The sequence below is a fragment of the Ornithorhynchus anatinus genome, chromosome 13 (genome assembly GCF_004115215.2).
Source record: "Ornithorhynchus anatinus isolate Pmale09 chromosome 13, mOrnAna1.pri.v4, whole genome shotgun sequence".
Taxonomy (NCBI): Eukaryota; Metazoa; Chordata; class Mammalia; order Monotremata; family Ornithorhynchidae; genus Ornithorhynchus; species Ornithorhynchus anatinus.
The window spans coordinates 14240436-14266403 of record NC_041740.1 but is presented as its reverse complement, the minus strand read 5'-3'; the positions used below and the strand labels follow the sequence as shown (position 1 = coordinate 14266403).

The 25968-nt window shown below is 46.9% G+C and overlaps 2 protein-coding genes across 7 annotated transcripts in view; one reads left to right on the top strand and one right to left on the bottom strand.

Moving 5' to 3' along the window:
• Positions 1–19436, bottom strand: part of ZNF438 (zinc finger protein 438) — a 214633-nt gene extending 195197 nt beyond the window's left edge. For all 4 annotated transcript variants that reach the window (XM_029077560.1, XM_029077559.1, XM_029077563.1 and 1 more), the window contains exon 1: positions 19379–19436. The gene's annotated coding sequence lies outside the window, so the exon portion shown is untranslated. The remainder of the gene's footprint in view (positions 1–19378) is intronic.
• Positions 18983–25968, top strand: part of ZEB1 (zinc finger E-box binding homeobox 1) — a 162074-nt gene continuing 155088 nt past the window's right edge. The window contains exon 1 of one of the 3 annotated variants that reach the window (XM_029077556.2): positions 18983–19071. In XM_029077556.2, the coding sequence (XP_028933389.1) occupies positions 19014–19071 (58 nt within the window). In that variant the 5' untranslated portion in view covers positions 18983–19013. The remainder of the gene's footprint in view (positions 19072–25968) is intronic. The other 2 variants (XM_029077558.2, XM_029077557.2) reach the window with 2 other exon arrangements.

Sequence of the window (25968 nt, the reverse complement as noted above, 5' to 3'; positions counted from 1 at the left end):
TAAGACATTGGGATGCCTTAATGCCCTGAGTTAAAACTAAGGCCTTCAACCAGCCCAGCAGTAAGCCTCATTTTAAATTATCAACAAGGTTCCCATTAAGAGGAAAATTCAACTGTTAGAAACAGCATGAATTGGGAGATGGTAACTTTTCAGTGCAAACGTGGCCTGGATCTAGAAAAAGAGTTCTAATTTTAGAAATTGAATTAGTAATTGACTAGCCTGTACTATGAAAGAATCTTTAATGTTTCTGATTGTTTTATTCAATAGACACATTTAAAAGAAGATATTGTGCAAGAGATAGAGTTAGTCCTTTTTTCCTATCGGCTGCGGATAGTTGAGGACAGGCATGAGTACAATAAAAACATCTGAGGAGTTTAAAATAGTTCCTGTGGTAGAATTTATAACTCCTTTGTCAGAACTGATCAGGAAAAAAGATTTTTATTGGCATCTCATTTTAATATTTATCGCCTGCCTCAAATTAGAGTTTCACTGGCGTCCTAATTGAGCAAACTTTCAGCCTTCCATTGCTTGAAATTGTATTTTGACTAATTTCAAAAGAGCCCTTTCACTTTTGGCATGATTGCTGTATCTAATTGGCAAATAAACCAAGGAGGAATTTGAAGTATTTTTAGGCCAAAGTCAGATAGTTTTCAAGTATTTATTGAGCATGGCATGTTCTTTTGCCGCAATAGTTCAAATAACAGTTTGCTTTTTAAGGTACTTTCCAATATATTTACCTTGATAAAGTGCCTTTTTAAAAAAAGTGGTATTTATTTGGAGGCTTACTAACTCACAACATTTATCCTTTTACAATAGATCTTCCAGTCATTGGTGTGAATTACTAAAGGTCTGCTGTACGGATTCATTCATAACACCTTTCACGAGAATCATAGCACTTGATAATAAAAATAAATCAAATGTCAAATGAGATAAATGAATGACATCTAAAAAGGTATAGCAATCAAAAAAAAAGTGTTGAGAGAGACAAGAAAGCCCACATGACAAACAATTAAGAAGGGTAAAAGGTTAAATATGAATGAATTAAATGGTGCTATAGTATACTGGGTATCATGTGAGATAACACCTGATTGGCCAAAGTGAGCAATAGCATGAAAATTGGAGAGTGTTAAGCACTAAGAAAGATGGGAGTTGAGAAGTAGTGATAAATGAGAAACACGCTGAAAGATAGATGAGGGTGTAAACAAGAGCCCTATGGACAAACTCACTAATATTCAGTTGGGTAAATATATGCATGTGATTCTATGGGTATAGGACTTGTTTCTAGCCAAGACACAAACAGTAACACCTAATTTATGAGCCACAACAAGACAAACACCAACTAAATAGTGAGCTGAAATTGGAAAAACCAAAAGGAGGAGGGTAGAGGAAAGGTGTTAAAAGATGAAGTAAAACAAGGGCTCAGACGATCCGATATCCCAACTGATAACTGGGAGTCACCCTGCTGAGGACAGACCAGCCAGGCACACTGCAATCCAAAAAAGAGTAAAGCTTTGTAAGGAATGAGGACAAGGAGGGCAAGAAAGAAAACAGAGGCAGCGGCTGTGAACATTAAGCATGATAACACAAGGAAATAATCAGATGAGACACAGTTCCTGTCCCACCTGGGGCTCACAATCTCAAAGGGGGGGAGAATGGGTATTTAATCCCCACTTTACAGGTGAGGAAATTGAGGCACAGAGAAGTTGTGACTTGCCAGATCCCCACAGCAGACGAGGTGGTGGAGCTGGATTTAGAACTCAGGTCCTTCTGACTCCCAGGCCCATGCTTCTATCCACTAGGCCTCGCTGCTTCACTTGACTGATTGATGGGATTGAGCATGGGGTCAAGAGAAAGCTGATGCCTGGACCATCTCCCAGAGATGGTGCGGAGAACCGAAAGAATTTCCCATCAGGATCCTTTCCTGCCTATGAGGATCTCTTGACATTCTGGGATTCCATGGTCCATTACTCCATGGATCTCATTAATGGTCATTAAAATGATGAGACTACCTCTGAAGAATGCCTTCATTGCAGATGATCAGTGAAGAGTGGTGGGGGAAGTGACGATTACTGTTCAATTATTAAATGATCTGAAAACTGGTGGTTTGGTCAGAAGACTCAGAGCTGCACTCCTGGGTGTGTCAGTCCTAGGTTCACCGTCAGTGGAGAGTTAGTTTACATTTTTCAGAGACACTATGAATGAGTCCCTAAGTGTTTCAGCCTATTGTGGGGGCCTTTGGTTTCATCACCATAAAACCTATCCTATATTACATCGCACCATTTTCTATGCACACCATTTTCTATGCACATTAACCTTGTTTAGAAAATCTTACATCAGAGAAAGATTTCTCTGAAAGAAAATGTCCTAGCAGAAGTGAATCATCTCTACTTTCCAAGTGAAATAATATTTATTGGGAGCTGATTTATTTAAATTTGTCTTATGCCGTCAAATCGACCAGCCTATGCCAGATTGTTCCTTTCTTCGCTTAGCTAATGGCCAGGTGGGAAGGAGTGACCTGAGGCAGAGCCTGTGGCAATCAATGCTCCTGACAATTATTACCATACAGTATTGGGAAAAGCTGTCCTGGAACACAATATTACTATTTACATAATCTGAGTGTAAAAAGGGGACATATTTGAGCTTTCTTAATTTGAATTCTAAGAATTTTCTTCAAGAGTTATACTCTAAATAGAGCAATCAAAGTTCTTCAATAATTACTGGTCCTATTAGTTTTCAGAAGGTCTATTGTTTTGCATCACATTACATCCTACTTCTTAATTTAAAATATGACCAGAGCTGGCTTGTAATAATGAAAGCATTAAACTAAAGCCCACTGATATTTTTAAACATCCAACCGCGATAAATTGAAAACTCCAACTTTCAAGATCTAGTTCTAAGGTAGATAAGGAAAGTCAATCGTACGGAAAAGAGCACATGAGGCCAGCGGCTAGACACAAGGCAGCCCACTGCTGCTTGTAATGTCCTCTCCGAACCACTCAGTACAGTGGTCTGCCCTCAGAAAGCACTCAATTAGAGAAGCAGTGTGATCTAGTGGACAGAGCACGGACCTGCAAATCAGAAGGACCTGTGTTCTAATCCCAGCTCTGCCATTTGTTGTCTGTGTGATCTTGGGCGAGTCACTTACTTTCTCTGGGTTTCAGTTACCGCCTCTGTAAAATGGGGATTAAGACCATGTGGGCCAGGGACTGTGTCCAACCTGTTTAGCTTGTACCCACCTCAGCGCTTAGAATAGTGCCCGGCACATAGTAAGCGCTTAACAGAATAAGTGCCTCGGATTGAGTGTTTGTTTGTTTCCTGCTCTGGAAGCCTCGAGAGCTCTTCTGTCCTGCAGGAAGTGAACGGGAGTAGGGTGGCCTGATGGTATGGGATGAAGGAAAGGAGAGAGGTACAGCTACCTCTCAGACCCAAGAGAGGCAGGTTCAAGGCTGTCAGGGGTACTTGTCCTGGATGGGCAACCACCCACACCCTACATGTCTGTTTTCAGTACTACCCTTCAGAACAGGTATCAGTGCCAATGAACGCATCCTGATTTGTCAACGTTTTTAAAACTGCCTACGGAAGGAATTGGGAGTAAGAACCAAAATGTGCTGATTGGTTGGTACCTTATATCCAGTTCAAGCAATCAATCAAATGTATTGAGCACCCAAATCCTTAACAAAGGTGCGTTGGAAGCCTTGAGAGGGACGGGTGGCAAGGCAGCTGACCTGAGGCAGAAGGATGGAGAGGTACAGTGTGCAAGAGGAGGATGGCCTCATTCTGCTAGCTCTTGGTTTCTCAATCTTATCCAATCCCCTAAACCTATGCACAACAAATGTGCTTCCAAGTGTTTATTTTTGGCAGTTAGCTGTTTAATAAATATACTTACTCTTAAATGCACAACCTTCGTTTATTATCTGTGACTGAAGATGTAAATATTATTGCTGAAACTATACATATGCTCACAATCATTTTGTTTGAAAACAGCACTGACAAAATGAAAAAGCAAAGTAAAAAGAAACAGGTGGGCCCAATTAATGAAAGACAGTGCAGATTTTGTTTAGTTTTTTTCAGAATATAAGGGAAAACTGCGCAATGTTTCTTTTCTAAATAAAACAAATATTTTACTTTATGTTAGACCTATTTATATGCAACTACTAACAATAAGCCCATTACGCTTCAGCTCAAGTTCCATCAGCAAGTCTGATGACCCAATCATTTATTCACAAAGCAAATCCAGTTTGTTTTTTAAAGGTATTTGTTAAGTGCTTACTTCATGCCAGGGACTGTACTAAGCACTGGGGTTGAAACAGGATAATCAGGTTGGACACAGTCAGTGTCCCACACTGGGCTCACAGTTTTAATCTCCATTTTACAGATGAGGCAACTGAGGCACAGAGAAGTGAAGTCATTTGCCCAAGGCCACAGAGCAGACAAGTGGCAGAGCCAAGATTAGAGCCCAAGTCCTCCAACTCCCAGGCCCGTGCTCTTTCCACCGAGGCGTGCAGCTTCTCAGCTAAAAGCTCTGGCTGCCAGATCCCAATTCTACAGACTGTTGAATGCCCTGACTTTTCTGGGACATCATCGCTTGCCTGGGAGAGTCTGACTTGTACACACTGTAGCTCTGGGTGGGCTTTCCGTGACAAATCCTGCTTGCTTGGAGTGCAACGAACTGTGTGGCAACATTCTAGCACAGAGGTGGTGGAAGCCAGGGCATGTGGAGGGAGCTCCAGCTTTCCAGGATTTTTCTGGAGTGGTGAGGGTAAAGTGGCAGGTTTTCCTGCTGAACCACTGCCCTGATAGCATTCCCTCTTGACTCCACCACCCTGCCCGCTCCCTGTCCTGTCTCTAAGATGCACAAATCCTGAGCGCTGGAATCCCAGCCAAATTCTTCAGCTGCCCAGGGACCATGCTCTGTGGATCACCGATCTCTGGGCAACTATTTGTCCTGGAACTCTGTAGATAAATACCAAGAAGAAAAGCATGGGAATTCTAGAAGCTGTAGGTTATAAATCCATAGAGGAAATGATACCAGGAGTCCAGTCTTAATCCCCATTTTACAGATGAGGTAACTGAGACACACAGAAATTAATTGACTTGCCCAAGGTCACACAGCAGACAAGTGGTGGAGCGGGGATTAGAATCCAGGTCTAGGTCCAGATCCAGAATCCATTACCATTACCTTGATGGCTGGGGAGACATTTTAGGAAATGTTATTACCCCATTTTTCTTAAATGAAGTTCAATAGAGCAATAAAGAATATTAACTCATATAGTTGGATTTTTTTACACCACTTTGTATTGCATTAGTATACATACTTGGGTATTTATGTTTTTACTTTCTTGAATTTTCTTTTCTGTAAAGTCAATTATTTATTTGATTAATTGGTTTGTAAATACTTTTATGACTGTTTCCCCCATTACAGCATAAGCTACTTGTGGACAGGGAATGTACCACTTGTCTTATACTTTCCAAGCGCTTAGGACAGTGCACTGCAATAAATCAATCAATAGTATTTATTTATAATAATAATGTTGGTATTTGTTAAGCGCTTACTATGTGCCAAGCACTGTTCTAAGTGCTGTGGTAGGTACAAGGCTAATCAGGTTATCCCACTTAGGGTTCACAGTCTTCATCCCCATTTTACAGATGAGGTAACTGAGGCACAGAGAAGTTAAGTGACTTGCCCAAGGTCACACAGCTGACAAGTGGCGGAGCCGGGATTAGAACCTATGACCTCTGACTCCCAAGCCCGTGCTCTTTCCACTAAGCGACGCTGCTTCTCATATTCATTTGATCATATTTATTGAGCGCTACCTCTGTGCAGAGCACTGTACTAAATGCTTGGAAAGTACAATTTAGCAATAAAGAGAGACAATCCCTGCCCACAATGGGCTTACATTCTAGAAGGGGGGAGACAGACATCAAAACAAGTAAACAGGCACTTATTGTGTACAGATGACTGTTCTACCCAATTGGGAGAGTAATCTACAACAGAGTTGGTAGACAGTCCTCCCTGCTTACAGTCTAGAGAGGGAGAGATACATTAAAATAAATTATGGATATGTACATAAATCCTGTGGGGCTGAAGGTGGGGTGAATTTTAAGTGTTCAAAGGGTACAGATGCAAGTGCACAGGTGATGCAGAAGGGAGAGGGAGTAAGGGAAATGAGGGGTTCATTGGGGAAGGCCTCTATGAGGACTTGTGATTTTAATAAGCCTTTGAAGGTGGGGAGTGTGATAGACTGTTGTATATGAAGGAGGAAGAAGTTCCAGGCCAGAGTCTTTGCATCCAATGGGAATTTAATAAATCTTACTCCTCCTCCTCCTCCTCCTCTTCCTCCTCCTACTACTGGAATGCAAGTGTCAGCTATCCATCTTACTGTGCTTTCTTTCTTTGCATGACTGACACAGACCAATCCTTCTCTAGTTGGATTAAATTGCTAGGTAATATATACTGGTAACTAACTCACCCTCCCGGCTTCCTCCAATATTCCCGTTTACCAAGATGAAGCAATCTCCCTGTGCAATGAACTGTAGCTGGTCTCAACTAGCCTGAAAATGGAGAGATTCTAAACTTCTCCCATTTGGCCTGCAAATTGAGACATCCTAAACATCTATCTCCCATTTGTTTCCCATTTGGCAGAACAATGTGTTTTACTACTACCTTACCAGTGAAATGTATGTTTCTCAGTCTTACTGATAAAGGTAAAATACAATGGTCACCTAAAATGATTTTGTAGCTAAGAAACACTAGTCAGTTCTGGGATATTCAAGGGCTAATGATCTTGCCCTTTTGTTTCTCCCTTTTTCCCCTCTAGTTGCCTACTCTTTGGTTATTTCTCTGCCTCATTAACAAGTCCAGCATAAGGTGGTCTAGAGAAATAAATGGCATTTGAATCTGTTTATTTCACTATTATTCAAAAAGTCAGATATATAGTTTAGTAAGGGAGGAAGTTGAAACCATTAGCTAAAATGAAATTTTAGGGTTACTGTGCCTGTGGATTTCAATTAATCATTCTGTCTCTGTCCTTTAGGAGAATGGAATGCAAAAGTTGTATACTGATTTTCATAAAATGAGTAATGCAAGAGAGAAATAAAAGGATCAAAACTCCTTTTCCAATGCATTATTAAATGAAGTAATGTAAAAAGCGGGGTCAGTTGTTTTCAGTTTAAGAAAACCCAGTTCTGCCCTAACTTGTGTCTTCTCTAACATGATATAGTTAATGTAGTCAGGGAATTGGTGAATATCTGTCTGACAGTGCTAGCTTCTTTGGATAGGGTGTGCCATGGTGTCGGAAGCAGCAGTTTGAGTGCATGGACATGGAATTGGGCACAGTGAATAATAACAATAATAATTGTAATTATGGTATTTGTTAACTGTTTACTATGGGCCAAGCACTGGCCTAAGTACTGAGATAGATACAAGAAAATAGGTCAGAGGGAGACCAGGCATTGAATCCCCATTTTACAGATGAGGAAACTGAGACATAGAGAAACTAAGTGACCTACCCAAGGTCACACAGCAGGCAAGAAGCAGAGCAGGGATTAGGTGCCCAGTCTCCTGACTCCTAGTTCTGTGCTATTTCCACTATACTGTCCTGTTTCTCTATAATAATGCCTTGATTTCATTCAGTGCTTTTATATCCAAAATGCTTTTACAATCTTGTGGCTTAGTAGAGAAGAGCATAGTAGAGAAGCGGCATGGCTTAAACGGAAAGAGCACCGAATTGGGAGTCAAGGGTCATGGGTTCTAATCCCGGCTCCACCACTTGTCAGCTGTGTGACTTTGAGCAGATCACTTCACTTCTCTGTGCCTCAATTACCTCATCTGTACAATGGGGATCAAGACTCTGAGTCCCACTTGGGACAACCTGATTACCTTGCAACTCCCCCCGCACTTAGAACAGTGCTTGACACATAGTAAGCGCTTAACAAAATACCAACATTATTATATAGCCACTCCGCTTTTGCTATCTTTAAGTAAAACTCCTGTTTTAAAGTACATGGCACTCTCCATTTGGATGGTATCAAGGACCACATGCTGGTGTTTGAAATCCTCGGGTCATAACTATAATGCATGTAACCTTACATATTCCAATATACAATGTGCAGTCTATTTCTAAGGCGATTTTCAAGATACAATTTTGACTAGTGCTATTCGGAGTGCTGCGCTGCCTGATTTTTACATTTCAGCTCATTACCACTCACTGCTTTCCCTGAAAAGGCAGGCAACCAAGTTACAGGTTCTTCACCTCAGCAGACTTAAAGACCAGAACAAACCACAGTTTCCTTGCGGCCTAAATCATTCACTTGTCTGAAGGCAGGGAATGGACCAGATGACCTCCTAAGCTCTATTTTTCTCCCATTCTGTCATCCCTGCTCTAGATTCCTAACATCGAGAACGGGTGACGGAGAGGGCAGGGGAGGTTTGAATCCCCACTGCCTGCAGAACTCACTTGAGCCCGCTTGGGAGAGTCCACCGGGGGTCCGGCTGAGCTAGGAACTAGCTGACGTTCCCGGCACAGTTTTGAGGGGGAAGAGGGGGAAGAGGGGGATCTCCCTGCATCCTCCTAACCCCAAAGAGTTGATAGGAAGCCACTAGAGGGACCTCGTCACATTTGCAATGGCAAGGTGCCAACATTAGCTGGACTGGAACCCCAGTGTATAATCAGCTCACTCCCCTGCTGCAACTGATGGTATCAATTTTATGTGCAAAGGCCTTTAGGGATAGAAGTTTCCACTATCTGTTCCAAATTGCTGCTAAATTCCTCCGGCTGCAATTTAGGTACATTTCCTCTTGCTTTGGTCTTGGTGGAAACAAAACGGCTAGTCGTGAACCTCCGTGTCATATGCCTTCATGTATGAGGACTAGTAAGTCAGTCCTTAGCCTCCTCTTTTCCAGGTTAACAATACCAATCCCTTTGGCTTTTCCCTATTTTCAACTCTTTAATAGAGTCTGTTGCTTCCTTACACATCTTTTAAAAACTGAACCCGGCAAAACTAGACCCACTAGTAAATACTGGCCAAACCAAGATATAAGGAATTGACGGCACCTGTGCTATTTCATCATTTATAAAGAAACGGTACATCCTACTTTCGACTATGGCTCAAAAGCTATTCTCCAGTACCCTACAATGCAAGGGTACCTACTCAAGCTTGAAGTTGGCATGTTCAAAACAAACAAAAGGAAACGTATCTTCACCCAGCAGGTGGGTAAGCATACGAATTCGTTACCACAGGAAGTTGTGCAGGCCAAAAATATCAGATTTACGAGGGCCCAGGATACTTTCTTGGATGAGAAGTTAATAACGGGTTACTAGATAGAAAGCTAGTGAGGTAGGCGGAAGAGTTACAGAAGTTGGATGGCACACCCCTAGGATGGATGTCAAGGAGAGCCATCATTATTGCTTTCCTCCAAGATCTTGTTGTCACAGTTTTACCAGACAGGAGGAACCACTGGTCTGACTCAGGGAGAACAGTACTTTACAATTTTATGTTCTTAAATGGCATCAGAGCCTTGTGAGTGGGCCCGGGACTAAAGGCCGAAGGGGAAAACTCTTAAAGGCCATTATCATCTCCCCACCCACTCCCCAACTCCGGACAGTTGAAATAATGGAATTTTGGCCATGGGGGTGGGATTGGTCCCCAAGCCTCTCTACTGATATCAACTCATGCCCAGGTTATTCGGTGATGTACTTATGCCTAGCTGCATCTTGTATTCGCACGATTGGACTTTCCTCCCTAAATTAACTATTTTTTCTCGTGATCTAAACCTAAGACCATTGATCATAAATTAGATTACGTTGATTTTGAAGTTCTTAAAAATCCTTGCTTTACTTCCAGTGGTGCTGTTTATCTCATACTGAATTTACTGTTCACATTTGAGCAATTGTTAATGCTATCTGATAAAAGAATCTAATATTCGTGTGGGGAATCAACTATTACATCAACTTCCGCTTATAATTTTGCAAACTCTCATGAGATGATGGAGACCTTTTTGACAAATCATGTAGAAAACCTACGAGAACAGAAATTTCAAGGAAGGCAAAAATCTACGAAGATGTATTATTCCTAAGACAGAGCTGGATGAGCTATCTTTACCCCTGCAATTTTATGTCAGTGCCAAGAGCCAAGGGAAACAGCGGCCCCCAAGGGTAGAAATACCAAAGGGATGAGGATACGGTTTTCATCCCTACAAAATTTCCCCAAACCAGCTGAAAGACACACGCTGCTAGACCCACAACTTGTTGCTAAATGTACCCATGTCTCCCTGAAACAGGTACCTGGAGGAAGAGGTCAGAAGGAACTATACTGACCACTCACCAAGCCCCTTCACAGTCCTCCAGTGGAAGACCCAAGGAGGAAGAGTAGATGAAGTGGGGCAGAGAGAGGTGGGAAGTGGGGAGCAAGGAGACACCATGTGGGAAGGGAAAAGGAAAACAGGAATGATCACACTATCTCTGCTGTCTCTCTCCCTCTCGGCATAGCACAGGCTCACCAAGTCATCCTTCCTGGTGATGCTAAAGCAGCCTTTAGCTGTTGACCCTGCAGGGTCCTGGGCGGTCGTGGCTGCTGCTGCTAACGCTAACCGTCCCGTGAAGGCCGATGTCCCCAATCTATTATTGCCAATCCCTTTCTTCATCTTTTCCCACCTCTCCGTGGAAGGCCCCAAGATAATGCTGAAGGTCTGTGGAGTAGAGTTCTGCTTGGCCCAAATCGGGAGGGGTTCATCCTGACTCATTCCAACTCCAACTGGCATGGAAAAATTGGGGGTCCAGTTGCCAATCCCCAATTAAGAAAACAAACACCAGGAAAGTAGGGCCAACATTTGAAGAGCTGCTAGGCGCTCTGGCTTGGTCCTGGTTCCAGTGTCAGCGTGGTTCCAAGCAGTAGCAACAAAGAGTAGTACAAGAGGATCAAAACAGAAGGGGATACCTGAAATACCTATTTATCTTCCTTTCTTCGTCCCATGACTGTTTAATCCCACAGTGTAGGCTGCGGGAGGAGAGGAAGGCATCCACGCTCAACTGAACCTGACGGGGTCTGGCTCTGAGCCTCCGACCTGACCCCAGCCCCGTGGGCTCAGGACCGGGTGCAGGGCACAGCTCTACTCGGAAGAGATCGCTGCACTGCGATCGGAGCTAGCATTGTGAACCCAGGTCACATCCTGCCCACTTCCCCCAACCCAATTTGGACTGGCATGGCAACATAAAAACATCGCCTAAGCATAACCTAGAGGTAAAAATTGAAAATAAAACCGACCGGCGGAAACTAGGGGAATTTTTCTTAAGGCTTTGGCTATTAATAGGGATTGGATAACTGTGGAAGTCGTGTTGAAAGGAAATAAAAACACAAACGATAAAGAATGAGAATTTAGATTCACTCCAGGAAAAGTACACTTCCTTCATTTAAATAGGCAGGTAAAAGAGCCAGGTACTATCGTCAGTATTCATACTGTATTTCTTTTCCCGACAAGTAATGCATTTTAGTAGGTCCCTCACACTAAGTTGTGAGGACAGGAATAATGCCCACCAACTAACTCTTGCATTCCCCCCAAGGGCTAAGTACAATGCTCCGCACAGGCTAAGCACTCAAAAAATATTTTTTGATTACCTGAGTGATAGTATAACCACCATGGCAATTATTAAGAGCTTTCTCCGTGCCGAGCATCAGGAGATACAGAAAACAGTCAGCTTGAACACAGTCACTGTCCTTCACAGGGAGAGCTGTAGAAGAGGGCGGAAGAGTGGGTATCTTCTCCCCCATTTTACAGATGAGGAAACTGAAGCATATAAAAGTTTAGAGACTTGCCCAAGGTCACCCAACAGGCCAGGGCAGGCCTCCAAGACGCCCAGTCCCGCGCTCTTTCCACTAGCTCATGCTGCACTTAACATTTAACAGTTGCAGAGTTTACTATGGTAACAACTAAATGAAAATAAACACTTCCTATACATTCTGAGATGATGTAACTTCCTTCCCCATAAAGGGCAGATTTTAGTCCAAAGTGGAATGCATTTTACCACCTGTGCTCGGGGAGCCACAGAGGAGGAGTGCCTGAGAGTTGGGGCACGCTTCCCTTTTCTTCACCGGACAAATCCTCACCTCCTGAAGGAGCGGGAGGTGGGCAGGAGCCCCGGCCAGCGATGTGGCCAGAGGCTGTGGGTGTCACCTGGAGGCTGGGGCAGTCTCCACTCTCCTACCCAATACCACAAGAACCGCACTGCCCTGCCCAAATTTTCGAACACAGGGGAGGATGTGGCAGTCGCTCCCCAAGGACTGTGGCTTAGAGTAGGAAGAGCCCAGACTAGCCACTCTGAGTACTGTTTAACTGATAGATAGTTTACCGTTAACATTTTTGCTACTCAACTAGAATTCCTACTCAGCTTCACATTATCTTCTTTTATTATAGGTCCAGTCCTCCCCTACTTAGACAGAGGACCCTTTGTGAGTTAAGGATAGCATCTCAATTTAATTTCTGTGAAATGAACCTAGTGTTTAGTACAGTGTTTTGACTTCTGTGCTTAATGAAATTTAACAATAATAATACCAATTGTGAAAAGTGTGAAATAATCACTCAGTGCTACTGATCCCTGATTGAGTTCCCATTTCCACTTAAGAATGGTTAATTGTATATGTTTCTATCATATTTCTCAACTAAACATCTCTTGGGAAACATCAACTAACTAAACATCAGCTAAGATCTCTTGGGAACAGTAAGCCTTAAAGTATTAATTTTAATTATGACTGTGTTTCATTTTATAGGGAGGGACTGAAATATTTTTCTATCTGGAAGTAGAAATACCCCAAAACCTCATCATCCCAAAGCATTCATTAAGTATCCACATACACTTGCCAGGTGCTCTACACAACACAGTTCACTGATGATTCCTGCCCTCTAGATGCTTGCAATCAAAATCCAATAATATCAATTCAGAAATGTTTAAAAAGTTGGAGTAATGATGAGCTGATGCTCTGGCTTCTGGTTTTGAGGCAAAATCACCACCCTAATATTTAAAAAATCAACCCTCTACAATAACAGCATTTGGAAATGACCCATTTTAACTCCTAAATAGTAAGTTTTGGGGACAGACGGAAGCCACTGCTGTTCGATTCAATTCACTGACACCCTATGAGTACTATAATAGGAAAACGTTACTATGAAAGTCAGTGACTACTATTCTATATGCATGAAATAGAGAAGCACCTTGGCCCAATAGAAAGAACATGGCCCTGGGAGACAGACAATCTGGGTTCTAAGCCCGGCTTCTCCACTTGTCTTCTGTGTGACTCTGGATAAGTCACTTAATTTCTCTGTGCCTCATTTTGCTTATCTCTAAATTGGGGATTAAATCCTACTTCCTCCTAGTTGAACTCTGAGCCCCATGAGTCCCGGGATTGTGAATGACCTGATTATTCTGTACCTACCCCATGATTGGGTACAGTGCTTGGCACATAGTAAGCACTTAAACACTGCAACAAATATTATTACCCACTGCCATCTCAAATAGCACTCTCTTCAGAAAGCTTTCAATTGTTCCCTAGCTGAACCTAACCCAGCTCCCCCCTTTTATTTATTTGTACCGACTTCTGTCAACTATGTTTGTCAATATCGTTTCACCTATTAAGTTGTAATATCACAGGGTAGAGACCATGTCTATTTGTTAACATCTGTTGTCTGATTTTGACTAATCCCCTCTATTTGTACATTCTTATATTGATTCTACGTTTGTCAGTCTTGTCATTGTAGCATCTTGAATATAGGGATTGGGTCTATTTCTCAAATATCCGTTGCCCGATTTTGAGTGAACAGTAAAACTACAGATTTAGAACATATTCTAAATAGGAGGGAGACTGGATATGGCATTCCCATTTTACAGATGAGGAAACTGAGGCCCTTGGAAGTGATGTGACTGGCCCCAAATCACCCAGCAGGCAAGTACCAGAGCTGGGATTAGACCCCAGGCCTTCTGACTCCCAGGCCCTGTGTCCTCTCCACCAGACCACACTATACTTTCACTTTCTTTGAGATCCAGGCTTCTGAAATTTTGAAAATCTTTCCAACAATAAAAGTGCATCTTATATAACTATTTTATTCATCTTACGTTTTGATGTAAGGCAATTTCAAAACCTGAACATTCACTCCAAAGTTTTGATTAGCAGTCTGTCACATTTCATTCACTGACCAGCTTATGTGTGTACTGGGCATCTTGGGGAGTGAAAAAGGATTTGGCCAGTGGATGTGAAGTCCCGATGTCTATGATAAGCAATTTTAATTTGTCACAACGGATGATTGGGAGCCAAGGCAGAATTCTGAAAAGGAGTCGCTCGATCGAAATGAAACCTAAGAAAGATGAGTTTTGTAACTGTGTGTAGGTATACCGGGGCAGGAGGCGATAGACAATTTCTCAAGACGGTGAACATCGGCACGACTTGCTTCCTTCGGTTTTCAAGGTATTTTAAATAGCACGCTACAGAAAAGGAGGCTGGATGACTAATGACTTTTCTAATATTCAGTACCACCTTTAGGAACAGATGAGTAAAACGGAATATATAAGGAAATATATCAGAGGTCAGTCTTTATCTCGCCGATGAAAAAACCAGGAGTATTTATTTTCATCGTTTTTGGCAGTTCAACTATTTCCCTGCAAACATTAGACCATTTCGCATCTAGGATGACTTCATTTATTCTCCAGAGAATAACAGTCCCGACCGTTGGGAAGGTGTCTGGGCCGCGGGGAGGGAGCTCACAGATACTCGCCAAATGTCTCACAGCCTAACCTACGCGGGAGATCTAACTCTTGGGACACTCTTCAACCCCTGCCTCTCTCCCCGGAAAGCTAGAAACCCGTTTAAAGCCCTGGACTGAAAACAAGAGCCCGGACTGATCTTTAAATCGTCGGGGCGGCGTCTGGGACCGGCTTTTCCTTTCACGCTCTTTTGTGTCTTGACTTCAGGTCCTATAAGGGCAGAACCACACCGGCTTTTCGGTTGTAAATCACGGAAAGGGTGATGCTTTTGAAATCCCAGGCCTGGACACCGACGATCCGTTATCTCCAGCCTGGGGGCGGGGTGGGAGAGGCTGGAGGCCGCAGGTGAGGATGAGGAGATGGGGGGGAAGGGGGAGCAGGTGTCTGTGTGTGAGTTACTCATTCCGCTCCGATGCTGTGGCTGCTAGCAAACGGAACTTTCTCTTCCCACTTGGGGCGGAGGCCGAGGTTGAGCTCGCCTGGGCCGGGGGTCTTCCCCTCCCCCCCCCTCCTGCCAACGCCGGAGGGGCCGTCGAAGGCAAAGTGTCACTCGAGGGGGTGGGTGGAGGCCGTGGGCAACTCGCCGGGGCCTGTCCTTGGGTGGGATGATGGGCACCCGCCACCCCCCGCTCGTCTCCATCTCCCCCTGCTTTCCCTAACCGCTGACAGCTCCCCTCCCCGCCCCAAAGATCGTCATAATAACAATGTTGGTATTTATTAAGCCCTTACTATGTGCCAAGCGCTGTTCTAAGGGCTGGGGTAATCATAATGATGGCGTTTGTTAAGCCCTTGCTATGTGCCAAGCCCTGTTCTAATTCCTAGGGAGGATACAAGGCGATCAGGCTGTCCCCCGTGGGGCCTCCCAGCCTTCACCCCCATTTTACAGATGGGGTAGCTGAAGCCCAGAGAAGTTGAGTGACTTGCCCAAAGCCACGCAGCTGACAGGTGGCTGAGCCGGCATTTGAACCCAGGACGTCTGACTCCCAAGCCCGGGCTCTTAGATGCAAGGGAATCAGGTTGCCCCACGTGGGGAGCGCAGTCTTCACCCCCATTTTACAGAGGAGGTTACTGAGGCGGAGTACTTAATAATCATAATAATGTTGGTATTTGTTAGGCGCTTACTATTTTGCTCTGCCCTGCCGTCCGTCTCTCCCGATTTGACTGAGCCCGTCACTGGGCAGGGATGGTCTCTATCTGTTGCCAAACCGAACATTACAAGCGCTTAGTAGTGCTCTGCACATAGTAAGCGCTCAATAAATACTAATAATGTTGGTATTTGTTAAGCGCTTACTATGTGCAGCGCACTGTTCTAAGCGCTGGGGTAGATACAGGGTAATCAGGTTGTCCCACGTGAGGCTCACAGTTAATCCCCATTTTACAGATGAGGGAACTGAGGCACAGAGAAGTAAAGTGACTTGCCCACAGTCACACAGCTGACAAGTGGCAGAGCCGGGATTCGAACCCATGAGCTATGACTCCGAAGCCCGAGCTCTTTCCACTGAGCCATGCTGCTTCAATTTAATACTATTGACTGAATGAATATGTGCCAAGCACTGTTCTAAGCCCCGGGGGGTAGATGCAAGGGAATCAGGTTGTCCCACGGGGGGCACCCTGTCTTCACCCCCATTTTACAGATGAGGTCACTGAGGCCCAAAGAAGTTAATAATAATAATTTTGGTATTTGTTAAGCACTTACTAGGTGCCAAGCACTGTTCTAGGCACTGGGGTAGACACAAGGAAATCAGGTTGTCCCACGTGGGGCGCACAGTCTTCATCCCCATGTTCCAGCTGAGGTCACTGAGGCCCAGAGAACTTAATAATCATCATGTTGGTATTTTTTAGGCGCTTACTAGGTGCCAAGCACTGCTTTAAGCGCTGGGCTAGACGCAAGGGAATCAGATTGTTTAACTTAACAGAAAACTTAATAATCATAATGTCGGTATTTGTCAGGCGCTTACTAGGTGCCAAGCACTGCGCTAAACGCTGGGCTGGACGCAAGGGAGTCAGGTTGTTCCACGTGGGGCGCGCAGTCTTCATCCCCATGTTCCAGCTGAGGTCACTGAGGCCCAGAGAACTTAATAATCATGTTGGTATTTGTTAGGCGCTTACTAGGTGCTAAGCGCTGGGCTAGATGCAAGGGAATCAGGTTGTCCCACGTGGGCTGCGCAGTCTTCATCCCCACGTTCCAGCTGAGGTCACTGAGGCCCAGAGAACTTAATAATCATCATGTTGGTATTTTTAGGCGCTTACTAGGTGCCATGCACTGCGCTAAGCGCTGGGCTAAAACGCAAGGGAATCAAGTTGTTCAACGTGGGGCGCGCAGTCATCCCCACTTTCCAGTTGAGATCAGTGAGGCCCAGAGAACTTAATAATCATAATGTTAGGTGCTTACTAGGTGCTAAGCGCTGGGCTAGATGAAAGGGAATCAGGTTGTCTCACGTGGGGTGCGCAGTCTTCATCCCCATGTTCCAGCTGAGGTCACTGAGGCCCAGAGAACTTAATAAAAATCATGTTGGTATTTTTTAGGCGCTTACTAGGTGCCAAGCACTGCTTTAAGCGCTGGGCTAGACGCAAGGGAATCAGATTGTTTAACTTAACAGAAAACTTAATAATCATAATGTCGGTATTTGTTAGGCGCTTACTAGGTGCCAAGCACTGCGCTAAACGCTGGGCTGGACGCAAGGGAGTCAGGTTGTTCCACGTGGGGCGCGCAGTCTTCATCCCCATGTTCCAGCTGAGGTCACTGAGGCCCAGAGAACTTAATAATCATGTTGGTATTTGTTAGGCGCTTACTAGGTGCTAAGCGCTGGGCTAGATGCAAGGGAATCAGGTTGTCCCACGTGGGCTGCGCAGTCTTCATCCCCACGTTCCAGCTGAGGTCACTGAGGCCCAGAGAACTTAATAATCATCATGTTGGTATTTTTTAGGCGCTTACTAGGTGCCATGCACTGCGCTAAGCGCTGGGCTAAAACGCAAGGGAATCAAGTTGTTCAACGTGGGGCGCGCAGTCATCCCCACTTTCCAGTTGAGATCAGTGAGGCCCAGAGAACTTAATAATCATAATGTTAGGTGCTTACTAGGTGCTAAGCGCTGGGCTAGATGAAAGGGAATCAGGTTGTCTCACGTGGGGTGCGCAGTCTTCATCCCCATGTTCCAGCTGAGGTCACTGAGGCCCAGAGAACTTAATAAAAATCATGTTGGTATTTTTTAGGCGCTTACTAGGTGCCAAGCACTGCTTTAAGCGCTGGGCTAGACGCAAGGGAATCAGATTGTTCAACGTGGGGCGCGCAGTCATCCCCACTTTCCAGATGAGATCAGTGAGGCCCAGAGAACTTAATAATCATAATGTCGGTATTTGTTAGGCGCTTACTAGGTGCCAAGCACTGCGCTAAGCGCTGGGCTAGATGCAAGGGAATCAGGTTGTCCCACGTGGGGCGCGCAGTCTTCATCCCCATATTCCAGCTGAGGTCACTGAGGCCCAGAGAATTTAATAATCGTAATGTTGGTATTTGTTAGGCGCTTATTAGGTGCCAAGCCCTGCGCTAAGCGCCGGGCTAGACGCAAGGGAATCAAGTTGTTCCACGTGGGGCGCGCTGTCTTCATCCCCACTTTCCAGACGAGATCAGTGAGGCCTAATGCAGCCAACTGACTTGCCCTAGGTCACACCGCTGGCAAGCGGCGGTGGCGGGATTAGAACCCACGCCCCCTGCCTCCCAAGCCCGGGCTCTTTCCACTACGCCCCGCCGACCCTCGCCCCCCCACGACGGGGAGGACCCGGTGTGTGTCTGGGGGGGGGGGGGGGGCGCAGGGGCAAGGTGACCTTTCCCCGAGGCCATGACCTTAGCTGCGGCCCCCCCGGGCCGGTCCTTCCCCCGGGACCGGGGCTCGCTCCTCCCGGGAAAGGGAGGCCAGCGACGGGGAGGGAAATCTGCGGCGGCCCAAGCCTCCAGCTTCACCTTCGTCCCAGGTCCCGCTCGCCCCCTCCCTCGACCCCCAGACACCTGAGGGGAACTTTCCCTCCTCGCCCCCCCCCCACGCCCCATTCGGCCGGCGCTGCCCCCGGCCGCAAACCGCCCTCGCCCTAGCAACAAGGTTCCGGCCGTAGAGCGGACGGCTCTAGGTGTAAGGAAGGTGATGTCGTAAAGCCGCCAGTGTCGTAAACCAGGGAGGGTGGGGGGTGGAGGGGTGGAGGCGGGGGGGGGGGGGGGGGGAGGGGGAGGGAGGGGGAGGAGGTGACTCGAGCATTTAGACACAAGCGAGAGGATCATGGCGGATGGCCCCAGGTGTAAGCGCAGAAAGCAGGCGAACCCGCGGCGCAATAACGGTGAGTGGCGGAGGGGCCCGGGGAGCGGCGGGGCCGGGGCGGGGGGCGGCGGGGCGGCCGGGGCGGCCCCCCCCGGGGGGCGAGGAGCCAGGCGGAGCGGGGGACCTGGGGCAGGGTGCGGGGAAAGTGGAGTGGCAAAGTAGAAAGTAGTGATCTCTGCCCCCCTTCTTCTCCTCCCGCCGCTGCTCCTCCTCCTCCCGCCGCCTCCGAACCGAACCGGGAGCCCGGTGGCGGCGGCGGCGGCGGCGGCGGCGGCGGCGGCTCCTCTCCTTTGGTCTCCCCTCCCCTGAACCGTTATGTCTCTTACCTGGTGCCCGTCCGCCTAGCGGCTCCTGCCTCCCCCGCCCGCTCCCTGGACCGTTAACCGCCGCCGCCGCCGCATCTCCCCGGCCGGACCGACCGACCGACCGACCGACCGTTGGTCCGACCGTTGGTCCGGCCGGGCCGCTCAGGGCGCCCACTTTCTGGGCGGCTGGGGCTTCTTTTCCCCACTTTCCCCACTCTTCGGCCTCCCCGTCCCCTCCATTCTCCCCTCCTTTTTCCGTGTGAGGAGCAGCCCCGGGAGCCCAACTAACAAACTTATTCCCCAAGAAGTGGCTCCCGCCCTCCCTCCCCCGACACAGACACACACGGACACCGTGTCCCCCCCTCCGCCGCCTCCTCCGGTCCTTGGGCGCCCGGGGGAAGAGGGGTGACGGGGGGTGGGGTTGGAAGGAGGGGAAAGGGTGGCCGGCCATGGGATGGGGCCCGTCCATCTCGTTCCCGTTACTTTGCTCGTGTGTGTGTGTAGGGAAGAGAAAGGGGGGCATCTTGTGTGTATGAAGTTGTTACCTTGGTGAGACACCCCCCCCCCCCCACACACACACACGGAAACGGATTATATTCCGTGGATTATATTCTCTCCTCTCCCCCCTTGTATTTGATACACTCTCCCCCAGTGTATGTAAACGCACCGAAGCACGGGGTGTAAAGGGAAAGCCCGGGGTTGTGTTGTGTGAAGTTGTCAGGGGATGGAGGGGCGACCAACTGGCCGAAGGGTCGCATTCCACGCGCTTAGTGCAGTGGGCTGCACATAGGAAGCGCTCAATAAATACTACGGGATGAATGACAAGGCGGCTTTCGGGGGGTGGGGGGCGGGGGCGGAGCTGGATGGTGGCGGAGACCTTCGTGAAGTTGGTACCCGGGGCGGGGAGAGAGGCAGAGGGGGGGGGGGGGGCGGCCCGGCCGACCCTTCTAAGCCGTCGCGGGCTAAGAAATGGGCAGGACGGTCCTGTCTGCGTCTCTCGCTCGCTCGCCCGGAGAGGCAGGCGGCTTTGTGCCTCGGGGGGCTCCGGGGGCCAAGTTGTTACCTGGTGGAGACGGCCAGGAGGGGTGAAGCGGGCTGGAGGGATCTGGGGCTCGCCCGGCCTTGGTGGTGCTGGTGGGAGGGGGCGGCCAAGGGACGGACAGGCACTGTTGCTATATTGCTATTGCTGCTGCAGTCTATCGATTTATGCTGATTTGCTTAGGGACTACACACAATTCCCCCACCTCCTCCCTCCCCACCCCCCCAACACAACTTGGTGTAAGATTGCAAAGAAACCCAAACGTGGCTTTTTCCCAATCGGCTTTTCCAATATTGAAAGACGGTGTAAGTTGATTTTTTTCTCTTTTTAATTTCTTCTTCTTCCTTTCCCTGAAACTACTGCTCTCTGCCAGGGAGTCTCGATTTTTTTTTATGTCTCGATAATTTATTAGGGCGGGGGGGGGCGGGGGAGGGTGATTTATTTTTTACGGGGCGGGGAGAGTGCGTCGGTGAAGTCCCCTGTGCCCATCTGTTCATGTGCTCGCCCGGTCCCCTCCTCCCGCCCCCACCCCCCGGCCCTGCCCTGGTACCTGTTTGTATAATAATGGTTGGTAATGGTTGGCAATGGTAATAACGGTCTGCCGTGGGCTGCTGCTGCCGCCGCCGCTCCTGCTCCCGCTCCCGCTGCTGCTGCTGCAGAGTCTATATAAGGAATTACATTTACATTTCAGACTTAGGGGCTTTTTTTTTCCCCTCCTCTCTATGGTACGTGTGTTATTTTTAAAATGAGTTTTGAAGACACACGGTGGGGCGGGGAGGCGCCTAGAACAAAGTCGATATCTCTCCCAGAAAATAAGGAAATATGTGTTTTCGAAACAACTCTCGTCTCTCCGTCCTCCCCCCCCCCCCCCCCCGCCCCCCTTTGCCGTCTCGCTCGCTCTCTCTGTCTTTTATGGGATGCGAAACGGGAGGTTTTCGAACATTTCCCGGCGATTCTAGGGTTGCTTTTGAGGGGGGGAGGGGGGATTTCCTGCCTAGCAGCAGATGGGGAGGGTTGTGTGTGTGTGTGTCTTTTTTGGGGGGGCGGGGGGGGAGCTCGGCTCCAAGATGTTTCCTCCCAGCCGCAGAGGGTGGTCTCCGAGGCTCGAACGGGGATCGCGATTGCTGGTTCCTCCCCCCCTCCCCCCCACCCAATTCACCATTTAGGGGTCCAAATAAACGTTTGAGTTTCCAAGAAGCCGGCAAGTTGGGACGCAAAGTTCCACGCAGTGTCATTGTCTAGCGAGAGCTCCTTCTAAGTGGAGAGGAGCGGGCTCCGGGCCATTGCAATCTTTAATTTCCTGTTTTAGCGTCAATAGCGGGTTCTATATTGAGCCGCCGCCGCCGCCGCCGATGTGGCTTTATGAAAGGTAAGTTCGGAAAGTGCTCTTGGCTTTTTACCTTCTTTAAAACGTTGATCATCAGAGAAAGGGGCTTTTCTTGCTGCTGACGACATGTGTGTGACATGTGAGTCTGAACCACCCAGCGTCGGTGCAGCTGCTGTAAACATGTTTACCTGAACAGGAAAGAAAATGGATTTTTCTCTTAAAGATCCAATGATATGACTATCGCGCTCTTAAGGCATATCAACAGATGACTTAAGGAAAATACAGATTTCCCGAACGCATTTTGAAATCAACAGGAAAAAGAGGTTCTCGGTCGCTGCAGCAAATGGCAACTTGTGCAGGTAGAAAAAAAAGATGGTGTTTAGTTTGCTCCCGCATGCATGTCAGCCCCCTCCTGTCTGCTGCCTTCGTTCTCCAGGGAGGGATTTATTTACCACGCTTGCTGTCAGTGTTTTTCCTTTGTGCTTAATATTAGAAAAGCAGATTTTGAGGTTGTGGCAAAAAACGTTCGGGCTGCAGTATGCATCACTCAGAGAAAACAAAAGGTGCATAAGAGAGTGCCATTACAGGTATCTTCCATTTTCACCACTTTTGCACCGTGTCATTGCACCTTTTTTGTTCTCAAATGCATTTCATCCATTAATTACTGGCTGGAGGTTGTCTAGGATTGGGTCGTGTGTGCAAATTAAAAATGAACTTCGGCTTCCTTTGTGCTGTTGAAACCTCAGGGAAAGGGGGGAGGGGGGGTCGATAGATATTTCACAGCAACGCGATCACGTTTAAGTTGCCTCTGTTTTTGAAGAGAATTGGTGGGGAAGATGCTAACCCTCAGACATATGAAGGGAAATCGTGCACGTGATGTTTACAGTGGGGCGTTTTCATAAATATACCTAGAGTCTTGCTTATTTGAAAATGATATTTTGGTTCTCGTTGCTCTCGCGGTGCCGTTAAGCTTTCAGTGAAACATGTTAATTCCCTTTCTGGAACCTCTTCCCGCAGGCTGGGGGAGATTCAGGAGAGGCATCAAGTAATGGAACTTGACAGCCTGTGAACCAATTTAGCAGTATTAGACTACAGCACCGAACCATATGCGGTAAACTTAATGGCAGTGCTGTTAATCATCTAGAATGGAACCGCATCAGACCTATGTTGGATGTTGGTGGATTTTTTGCCTTACCTGCTTCTGCTGGCGTATATATAGATTTTTTTTTTCCTTCTATAGCTACATTTCTCTTTTTTCCTCTCCCCCTTCCACGCCCCCCCCCCCCCAGTCTCTTCTTCAGGAGTCTATTCTAAACAACTTATGGCTGCCATTCTGGCACATTTAGCTCTAGATGGAAAAGCAGGCACATACCGTCTCTGGATCGCATTTCTTTGCTGCTTTTGGAATCCACCAGTAGAGGATGCTAACAAAAGAGGTGATGGTGCTAGAGTTCTTGGAGTATCTTCACCTGCAGCAACGTTCGGGCCCGTCGGGATTGTTGTCGAGCAAAGCGATCCAGCACTTTGCCTTGAAAACTGGTACGGAAGGGTGCAAAGCGCAACCATCTGCCGGTCTTTTTGGGGGGTTAACAGAAAGAAATTACTGGAAGAGAGGTAGTAGTTTTTCAAATGTTAGGTTCTCTACCTGAAAAGCAAAGATGCCCTTTTTTTTGTCACCCCATAGCCGTGGGCCAGTTCTCCTTGGAAGCACCCTGTTTTTCAGTCTGGGTTTTATTGTTAACGAGGAGGTTTTTATTCTCATTACCGTCAAAGTTTTGATGCCAGTTTCTCCAACTGAAATAGGAGTAAGAGTAAAAATGAGAATTTGAGTGTCAACCGAGATGGCAAATGTACAAGGGCAACTGTCGCTCTTCTTAGTATTTAAAGAACTTAATTTCCTGCGGGAAAAATAGTTTACCATAGGTGAGAATTAGTTAACTACATTCACGTCAATTCGTGTTCCTCGTACATCTTTTCCGTGGCAGCATGGCTTAGTGGAGAGAGCACGGGCTTGGGAGTCAAAGGTCACGGGTTCTAATTCCGGCTCCGCCACTTGTCAGCTGTGTGACTTTGGGCAAGTCATTTAACTTCTCTGTATCTGTTACCTCATCTGTTAAAAAAAAAAAGGGGGGGGGGATTAAGACTGTGAGCCCCAAGTGGGACAACCTGATAACCTCGTATCTACCTCAGCGCTTGCAACAGTGCTTGGCACATAGTAAGCACTTAACAGATACCGTCGTTGTTATTATGGTGAGAAAAACATAGCTTATGATATAGACTATATCTGATTTTTTTTAATGTTAGCTATTAACTGTGAATTGTCAGGAATTAGATAATGTAGAATATGCCCCTCTTTACCTCCCTCTCCCCTCAGCCCATCCTTCCCATTGGATATCAGGATTTTACTTAGACATTACTTTAAATTGGAAGCTTTCGAATTGATGTGTGGAACCCATGTTAACAGGTGACCTAGTCAGCCCAGTGACTACTTGAATTCAAGGAATTCCTGCATCTTGGATAAACTAAAAGCACAACCTTCTGTATAGCTCATGTCTGCACATTTAAAATTAACTGGTTCTATTTACTCTGCGTCAGGGTTATTGTGTTATGAGTGTTAGGTATAGGTGATCATGAATAGGTGAAATTGTCCAAATATTGAAGTGTCTATTCTGTGAAACGGGCCTTATGTAAGCATATCCTTCCCATCGGCAGAAGATACCAATCATGTAATTATTGCTTTAAAGAGGGGCAGGGGCACACTGCTACTAGGGTGTACAAGGGCGTGAAATTCCTGAATGCTAGAGAAGCAGCGTGGCATAGAGAAGCGGCATGGCACAGTGGAAAGAGCCCGGGCTTGAGAGTCAGAGTTCACGGGTTCGAATCCCGCCTCTGCCGCTTGCCAGCTGTTTGACTTTGGGCAAGTCACTTAACTTCTCTGTGCCTCAGTTACCTCATCTGTAAAATGGGGATTAAAACTGTGAGCCCCACGTGGGACAACCTGATCTCCTTGTATCCACCAGTGCTTAGAACAGGGCTTTGCACATAGTAAGCACTTAACAAATACCACCATTTATTTTACCAGAGGCCCAGTTGAGCTCGTCTTAACAACTTGGGCTGGGTGGGACATGTGAGGCGAATGAGTCACAGAAGGATGCCCCAACAGCTGCTGTGTGGAGAGCTGAATTGGGGGAAACTGAAAGCAAGGAGGGCAGAAGAAATATTTTAAGGATACAGTTAAACGAAAGCATCAGACAATGCTACATCCCAGCTGAAAATAGGGGGTCTATTGCCAAGGCCAGAACAGCGTGACATAGTACTATCAGGAAAGGAGTGGCTCTTTTAGAGTAAAAACTTTGTGAAGAGTGAAGGGCATGGAGGAAAAGGAAAAAAAACAACGCCGGATGGAGCAAGCATTAAACATAACAAGGAACAGCTTTTTTTGTGTGCCCAGTGCAGCTGGGACTGTGGTTCCCGCTTTGGGCTTTATCAGTCACACAAACAGTCATGGCTGAACTTCACATTCAGTAGTGTCTTTTTCGAAGGTGAAGGACAACTATATCGATAGGTCCCTGGCTCTGCAAACAACTGTATCGGCTCCCTCCTTCCTCACCCCTCACCATAAGCGTTCCTGAAACAGGAACCAACTTGGCCAACGACCCCCTGGAGGAGCCCACACCCTGAAGTAAGACCTGTGAAGCCTTCCAAGCCCCCCTCCCAAGGTGCCATGGGGTTGGGGAACACTGGTTCCTGTGCACTCTTGCAAACGTGTGTAGAGAAGCTTCTCAGTAGCTGGTTGCTGGAGACACAATTCCTACCATTATGTGGCAGTGCCCCCCGCTCTCTCCCCCCAACACCTGATGATGATGATTTGTATTTGTTAAGCATTTACTATACTTCAAGCACTGTTCTAAACGCCGAGGTAAATACAAGTTAATCAGGTCGGACCCCCAGTCTTTGTCCCAAATAGGCCTCACAGTCTAAGTAGGAAAGAAAGCAGATATTGAATCCCCATTTTACAGTTGAGGAAACAGAGGTGCCGACTAGTTAAGTGACCCAAGGTCATACAGCAGGCAAGTGGCAGAACAGAGATTTGAATCCAGGTCCTCTGAAATTTAGGCCCATGTTTTTTCCACTAGGCCATGCGGCTTCTCAAGGGATATCCTTCATTATTTGCCACTTTCATTCCCATACTCTTATGTGTTTTACAGCATGGAGGGAAAGTCCTTCTAAATAGGGAATAGGGTT